An 8,984-nucleotide genomic window follows, 5' to 3' on the forward strand; every position below is an offset into this window, starting at 1 on the left:
AGAACCAGAACAAAACGAGGAGAAGCAGCATTCAGTTTCTAAGCACCACAGATTTGGAACAAACTTCCAGAAAACTGTAAAACAGCTGAAACACTGAGAGCCTTTAAATCTCAACTTAAAACCTGTTTAGAGTTGTTTTTGGAACATAAACAACAATTAGGATTTGAATCCCAACCTAGGTTCAAGCGTCAGGGAGAAAATGGGTGTGGGTTTAGAGTCCCCCCCCCGTTGTTGGAAAGGGGTGACGGTTGGAGTGCCCCCCCACTTTTTATTTTATTTTATTTTTTTTCTGTTGATTCAAAGGGCAGAACTTCAACCCGGCAGGAAAATTTATGTTTTTGATTGTTGATTCAATGTTGCATGACTCTGTGTTTTTATGTTTAATTATGTAAAGCACTTTGAAATGCCTTGCTGCTGAAATGTGCTATACAAATAAAATTTGATTGATTGATTTGATAGAGGGATTTTTTTATATTGCGGATCACAATGTGATTCAAGGATAAGAAGCAACTAGGATTAAATAGGGTTTCTCTTTTGTGATTTTTCCTCCAGTTCCCATCCCTTAGAAATTCAGCAAGATAGTTAGAAAAGATTATGCTTTTCCACAAAGGTGAGAGATAGAGAATCTATCAGAGTAAATTTGCAAGGAGAGCTGCAGCAAGCCACACAATCACACTAACTTTAACTGATCATATAGTGTCATGACCAAAAATTTGGACTTAGTGAAAATCCAGATTCAAAGAATCACTGCAAGGTTAACTAGCTTACAGTGTGAGGAGACTGGTTTCTCTCATATATAGTCATGTCATCTGTGGTGTTTTTTTGTTGTTGTTTTTTATTTCCTTTATTTAACAAGGTAAACCCCATTGAGATCTTGATCTCATTTTCAAGAGGGACCTAAGTCTGCAATACACAGCAACCTGGTTACAAAATAAAAAAATAATGAATACATACCCCCATTTACCTCATTATTTACCTGAGTTGGTACAGTCCTTGTATTCTGAGACGTGCAAGTTCTCTCTCTGTGGTTACCATGGAAATAGCACAACAAAAAAGAGATACGGAAAATAGTCCAAGCCTCCTCTGTTTATTCAGGCATCACAACTGGCGATGAGGATACTTTTCGGAGGAGAGAAGACGTCAAGTATCAGTACTAGTTAGTACAATGGGTAAGGTTGGCAAAATAGATGACTTCAGACCAGAGGTTGAGCCGTGGACAGCGTATATCGAGCGGCTAGAGCAGTACCTGGAAGCTAACGACATTGACATTGTCTGGTGTTGCTAAGTGTAATGGGTGCTAAAGCATACAGGCTTTTACGAAACTTAGAATAGCCTGAAAAACCAAAAGACAAGACTTTTGGCGAGATTGTGGACATTTTGAAAGAACATTATGATCCCATAATGTTCTTTATTATTAGTTGCTGAACGTTTCCGTTTTAATAGATGCAACCTAAAGACGAGTCAGACTGTTGCCCAGTATGTCGCAGAGCTAAAACAACAAGCAGCTAACTGTGTCACTGGATTCTGCACTGAGGGATGGAAATCAGTAAGTGGAATTAAAAATGAAGCGTGCCAGAGGAGGTTGCTTTCGCAGGACCGGCTTTTGAGATTGCTCTCAATATGGAGACTGCAGAGAGAGACACTCGACAGCTGAGAGGCGCCGAAGGTGAATGGACTAGTGAGGCAAACATTCACGAGGTGAAGCCAGTAAAAACAAATATGTGCCACAGATGCAAAGTAAAAAAATCACAATACAAATTAATGTCATTTCAAAGAGACCAAATGCCATAATTGTGGAAAGATTGGACACATTAGGAAAGCATGTCGGGCTAAAGTGCAAAAGAGTCATGAAAAGAGTGTGCCAAGCAGGAGCAGCAGAGAGACAAAGTATGTGGCAACTGAGGAAGACCCTGAAGAGGACTTAGCCATTTTGCCTGTTAGTGCTGAGGATAATGAACAACATAAAGCAACATTTGCAATAGACAATGTTAATTTGGAAATGGAAATTGACACAGGAGCAGCAAAAAGTAATTTCACATCCTACACACTTGAAAAAGTTCTCACACCTGCCTTTGCAGCCAGCTAAAGTGAAGCATGAAGTATGTCATGGAAGGCTGGCCCACTGTTACAGATGAGAGTTTAAAGGCTTATCACAACAAGAGGAATGAGCTTTCAACTGAGATGGGTGCGTTTTGTGGGGAACCAGAGTGATTACACCCTCAAAAATGAAAAAGGCTATGTTAAACGAGATTCACTCTGGTCACCAAGGAATTGTAAAATCCAAGGCCTTAGCTCGCAAATATGTCTGGTGGCCAAATCTGGATCATGACCTGGAACAGGTCTGCAAAACATGTGAAATATGTCAGCTGGAACAGAAGATGCCACAGCATGTTCCACTGCACCCCTAGGAGTTCCCAGGTGAATCCTGGAAGAGACTACATATCGACTTTGCTGGACCTTTCCTCGACAGCATGTTCATGATTGTGGTCGATTCATATTCAAAGTGGCTGGAGGTATTTCGTATGCCACACATCACATCACAAGCCATGGTTACAAAGCTGAAGAGACTGTTTGCTTCATATAGACTTCCTGAACAAATAGTCACAGACAATGCCACCACCTTCACTTCTGCAGAGTTCCAAGCGTTTGTGAAACAAAATGGCATTTTGCACACAACAAGTGCACCAGGACATCCTGACACAAACGGTTTGGCCGAAAAATATGTGCAGACATTCAACGTAGTCAAGAAAAAGCTTGCCACACGCTCATGCAGCATTGAGGACAAACTTTCATTGTTTTTGCTACAGTACTGTGTTATCCCAAACTGCACAACAGGTCAGTCTCCAGCACAATTGTTCTTGCACAGACACATCCATACCAGACTGGATTTAATCAAACCTAACACCAAGGAGACCGTTCGCAGGAAGCAATATCAACAAAAAGCTCAACATGACTTCATAGCTGTGGACCGTTCCTTTTCCGTGGATGATGCTGTTTATCTTCACAACACAGGGGGAGGAGTTCACAACTGGATACCTGGACAGGTTGTAAGACAAACTGGTCCAGTCTCTTATGAAGTAAAAGAGCGGTACTTGAACGCTGTGCACAGACGACATGAGGATCAACTTCGTAACCAAGCTGAACCAGATATTGATGACCCTGAAACACCAACACACGAGCAAAATGATGTAAACGTTACACCTGAACAAAGTGCTCTGGACTCTGGAGTGCAACCTCCTGTTTCCCCAGATCCTCCAGTGGTGGTGAGGCGTTCAACACGACCACGGAAGACACCAAAACGATATTTTGAATAACCTTGTGTTTTATCTAGGCATAACAGTTATGCATGTTACGTTCTGTTATTATTCATATTTCATTAAGGGTTACATCTGAGATAGATGCAGAGGTAATTGTAAAGAAAAAATGTCTTGATTGTCAAGTAAATATATATTTGGGTTACTGTTTGGTTCTACATGAAAATGCACTTTAGCTAGAATAAGTGACCTTAGTTTATTTTGATTAATGTAGATAAAAATGTTATTCTCATCTAAAAGGGGGATGATGTGGTGTATTTACCCCCATTGATTTACCTGAGTTGGTACAGTCCTTGTATTCTGAGATGTGCAAGTTCTGTCTCTCTGGTTACCATGGAAATAGCACAACAATAAAGAGATATGGAAAATAGTCCCAGCCTCCTCTGTTTATTAGGACATCACCATAACTGAGGTGAAGTCTTGGTTGAAATCTAAGCAACCCTCCTAGGATTTAATGACACGTGTATGGGAAATGTGACATATAAAACCAGACCTCGCTGTGGGCTACATGAAGACAGCTGAAAAAAATTTAAATAAGTTCAATATTGCTTGGCTCTTAGAAAGTGAAACTCATATTATTTAGATTTATCATTTGTCATCATTTTATTATGGCTTATACATGCACACGCATGCACGTGTGCACACACATTTTTTGTTTTGTTTTGCATTGTTCCATGAGATTTCTTAGAGGTGCAGCCTTTTACACATAGTCATGAGCACAGGGTCATTGGATGTTTCAGGTCTTAAATCATCAGAAACCCTCACCAACTGAGGGTAGTCAATCCCCAGGTTGTGTCCAAGCAGGGTGCTAGTTCTGCTCATGCAGCCATGTTGCAGAAAAGCACATGATACTACATTCCTTGTACACATTGGAGGAAATCCTGGGTGACCCCCCCCCCCCAAACTAGGAAATTGTCCCTCCCAAAGAAATCATAAAAGAAACCTTTGTATATGAAGAGGCAATAGAAACAAAGACCGAAATAAATCTGCCATACATGTAAGAAAAAAATTAGAATAAAATTTTAGGTCCACCCCCACCACCATTAGAACAATGGTTCAGTCTAAAGTGTGGGAGGAGCAACAGCAGCGCTGCAAATGGCACAGGCTCCATCAGAGCTGCTAAGTGTGGGTCTGTAGCTAGGGTTGCCACCTTTCAGACATAAAAATAAGGGACGCCTATCGCAGCACGTCACCCTACTCTCATGTGGTGGGACGTCCACTGCAGTGATAGACATTATTTTATGGCTTTGTTTTTTGTCTTTAAAAGTGATCCATAGAGCAACCGTTCATGCATAGAGGTCAGTTAGAGTACCCCAAAACTGTACTCCAGTCAGAGTAGTATACTTTAAATACGTTTAATTAAGCAAGTATAAAAAGTATTTGGTAAACTACTCAAGTACTGAGTAACTGATCATAACACCTGATTTAATATTCAAAATGTGTCCTCAGACAGTCAGAAGTATAAAAGTTATGTGAACATCCTGGTATTTTAGTCAGTGGTTTTTGAAGCAAACAAAAACAACAGAGCAGTATTTCATCATTTGATATAATAAGTGAGCCAAAGAGCCACATCTGTCTCCAGAGATCCAGGTTGAAGATCCCTGGCAGATGGAAAGTGTGATCCTATCTCCATACAGCAGCTAAAAGTGCAGCACTATAATTGTTAATTCATTGTTAAAGTAAAATTGTGAAGGTTAAAAAAATCCACATCACTGAGTATTAACATAAGACATTTATTTAGTATAATTTCTTAGGTACCCCGTTGGCCCCCATCTACCACCGCTCCTGGGCTGTAGGTCTGTGTCTGGTGCATTAATAATACATTAACTGACCACTGAACACTGAATTCATAAAATATATCAGCATTTCAAAATAAAGCATACAGAAAGCATTAAGAAACCTTTTAAAGGGGGTGTGCTGTGGTGGCGCAGGGGTTAAGCACAACCCACATATGGAGGCCTTAGTCCTCAACACAGCCGTCACAAGCTCAATTCCTGGCCTTGGCAACCCTCGCTGCATCCCCTCCCCCATTCCCCACCCTCCTGTCAGTTAACCATCAAATAAAGGCCACTAGAGCCAAAACAATCTTTAAAAAAAAAGAAACATTTTAAAGTAGGAAATATTGATGTGTTTACTGTTAATCTATTTGTATGATTTTTTCTTTATTTATGGTAAAAAAAAGTATTTCTTTAATACCATTAGTATTATTTTGGCTGATATTATTACACATTAAATAATCAAATAATCAAACTATATATATAAACGATATATAATAGCTGACTAAAAGCACAATAAAAAACTTAAATCAATAATAAAATGTTCTGCCATATCAGCCTCAGGAGATGATTGAGGGATGAAAAGATGCTCATTTATTCATCCTCACAAACATTATTCCCACTCAGGTCTGTATCTTTACGAGAGGTTTTGCTTCTAAGGACAGTGGAGTATCGGGTCAAGGACGTTTTAAAAAGATGCGGGCTGATAGCACCTTACTGCGGCTGCATATAGTGTCCGTTTCTAGGCAACCGTGACAACAGCGTCGGTCCATAGACATCATATACTTTTTTATCATATTCATATATATTATCATCTACATGTATTCATGTCTATGGGTCGGTCCGTAGCTTTCTGGGGTCCTTTAGCGCCACCAGAATTTAGTTGACCTTAATTGTGTATTAAGGTCAACTAATACACAACAAGTGTAACAATTTTGGTCAATATTGTTACACTTAGTGTTAGGGGTTAGGGTTAGTGTGTGATGGGCGAGTCTATCGGACATTTATAGAAATACGGAACAAATCCCGTCCTATATCAGTTCAATACAGGACGCAACATTTAACAGCCAAATACAGGACGATTCCGTATTTTACGGGATGAGTGGCAACCCTAGTTGTCCCGCATGTGGTCATATTAGCCTCTCTATTTTCACAGAGTCGGCTTGCTGGGATTTTTACTGGGCTTCCTTTGTGAGAGAGGCATCACAGCCGTTTTAAACGTCGTTCAGTGTCACTGTAACAAATATTTTCCAGGATTTTACGGAAGGTAGCAGAGCCAAAGCGAGCTCTGAGCAAGCCGCCATTACCAGAACCCACAAATTAAAATCTTTATATTTTTTTAGAAAAACTTTGGTGCTGAGCCTTAAGTTCAAGTTATGATGCTTCCCAGATATTCAATCTCCTCACATGTATAGATCCTCAAGCCAACCAGGACATGGCAACCCTCCCAAACCCTCAAAAAAAGGTGTAAAGCAACTTAAGTTATAATTTAAATAACACATAGCTTGTATTAAGAGCCACTGCAATAAATCAATATTTATGAGGAATATTGTGAATATTGATAATGTTTGAACTCCATATTTAGCTAACTGTTGAATATGGAGATTCATTAGAAACAAGACAATGATTCTAAATTCAGCAGAAAATCCACATCAGATTTCCTGAAAAATGAAAATAAACAAGTCCTGTCAAGCCCTGACCGTGAAAGAGCTATCCATTGACAAAATTAATATTTTAGTTAACTGAATTAATGGTGTTAAATTTCATAAAGGGAAAAACAAAGTTTTGGGGAACAAAAATCATCAGAAACAAAGTGGGTTTACTGTATTGAATGCAAGTACCTTCAGTTGCTTAGTTGACACTTTGTTTGTTCAGGTTCAAACCCATGATGGAATACCCTTCAACCAGACAGGAGATGTCATCTACAAGATCAGCAAGGACTATGGTTTTGTCTGTCTCAACAAGGACCAGATTCATGGCCTATGTCACAACTACCAAGTCAGATTCCTCTGTGGAAAACTTGGTAATTTTCTCACCCCTAACATTGCCTTTGAACATGCAAACTCTCTCAACCATAAGGAGTGCAGTACTGTGCAACAGTAGATCTGGTTTGACTATTAACTATAAATGATTGCTTAGGGTAGGATTTCTCAAACTTTTGGGGGCCAGCGGCACTCTACCCATTATCCAGGTCTCTTACCATGAAAGAAGATGTAGGCAACTTTCAGTGAATATTATTTCCTGATTAATATTACTATCATTATTGATGCTGTCTTGATTTGTATTGTAGTTTCTGTATTTATCATGAAAAGTTGTCAAAAGAAAAAAACACATTACTGAATTATTAGCTTCTCAGAGAAAAAAAAGGTATGTAAAAAATAATTTTGCAGGTGTCTACGAAAAATGCAGTGGACATTTTCTGTTGTTAGTTGCTAAATCTTACACAAAATGGCCAGATAAAAGACACATAACAAAACCAGTTTAAACTTTGAATTATTTGCAAAAATCTTGTGCTCTAAAAAATTAAAACATGAATAGAACTGAAACTATGTTAATCATAGCCCTTAGTTAGTTTTACTCTTATAGAGTCACATTCTATTTTTGTAACTCTGGGGTGTATATTATTAGTAGTTAAAATCCAGTGTGTTAAGAAAAGTCTAGATCATCCCACTTCCCCATGCTGGATAATTTAGTTTAATAGTAACAATAAATAAAGTTACCTTTAAAATTGATTACACAGCTGACATGTAATGACATTGTGTCCTGCAAACTTTGCTTTAATTCTACTTTTTTCTATTTAATCATTAAAAAAATCATTGTCAGGCAGAAAGAGAGTCATGAAACAGGAAGACCAGGTTTCCTGAAGAGAGAGGAAGTAAGTTTCTAGCCTGCATATGTATAAAAATAGTTCAGACTATTCCTTATTTCAAAGCATTAAAGGTTTAAAGAATAAAATCTAAACATTTTGAGTAATTGGATAAAACCCAGAGTAAAATACTTACAGCAATAATAATAACTTATAATTAAGCCAATAATTAATATTGGTTTAACCAATGGTTGATATTGGTTTGATTATAGGAATATTTACACTTACTTTTACACTTGTGGAAGTACTTACAGGTGAGACAAGTAACTGTAACTTGGTATCAAATAATTAGAATAATGGATGGTATCAAATAATTAGAATAATGGATTATTCCTGGTTTCTTTTCAGAAGTGTCTGTAATAACTCATGATTATAATAAGAGTAACTAATAAGTTATGGTTATTATAATAAATGAATGCTAATTCAGAGAAACTAAAAGATTATAAATGTAATTTTGACATTGAACTTGAAAATGGTGTAAAATGTGTAACCAATTAAAGATCACTGATGTTGTGTTGGAGGTAGATGGTAGGTGAAAGGTCAGGGGAAAAGAGGAACTGATGAGAGAGCAGAGATGACCAAGGCATTATTGTTGAACTTCAACTTTCATAAGAAAAGGTTGGACGCAAGAGGACTGTTGAGCAACTCGGGGTCATTAGAACAAACATCAGGTCATAATGTCTCCAAGACGGTGATGGATATGAGATCATCGGTCCAAGCAGTCAGCCAATGAAACAGGCACAGCAACAGTGCTAGCCAATGCAAATGCACCAAAAGCGTGGATAAACCCTTTACAAGGTGAGTGCAAAAGAGGAATCTTTGGTTGGATCCTCCAGGCAGCTTCAAGCCAAGATTGAGATGGACAAAGAACTCCACAGCTGAAGAAGAGCTGGGGCCACAGAGCGAAGACTGTTCTGCATATGGGGACCAACCTGTTAGCCCCACAACATGTGGCTTCAAATTGCACTTCTCTCATCAGCTGGGTTCGGACCCCAAAGACAAAGACAAAGACCAAGGCAAGATGAAGAT

At 38.6% G+C, this 8,984-nt stretch overlaps 1 protein-coding gene across 1 annotated transcript in view; it reads left to right on the forward strand.

The window, feature by feature from the left end:
* cemip (cell migration inducing hyaluronidase 1) overlaps positions 1–8,984 on the forward strand; it is a 213,119-nt gene that overhangs the window by 64,035 nt on the left and 140,100 nt on the right. Inside the window, exon 7 of the mRNA XM_016665182.1 lies at positions 6,965–7,112. Coding sequence (XP_016520668.1) covers positions 6,965–7,112 — 148 coding nt within the window. The remainder of the gene's footprint in view (positions 1–6,964; positions 7,113–8,984) is intronic.

Source organism: Poecilia formosa, unplaced genomic scaffold, assembly GCF_000485575.1.
Source record: "Poecilia formosa unplaced genomic scaffold, Poecilia_formosa-5.1.2 Scaffold554, whole genome shotgun sequence".
NCBI lineage: Eukaryota > Metazoa > Chordata > Actinopteri > Cyprinodontiformes > Poeciliidae > Poecilia > Poecilia formosa.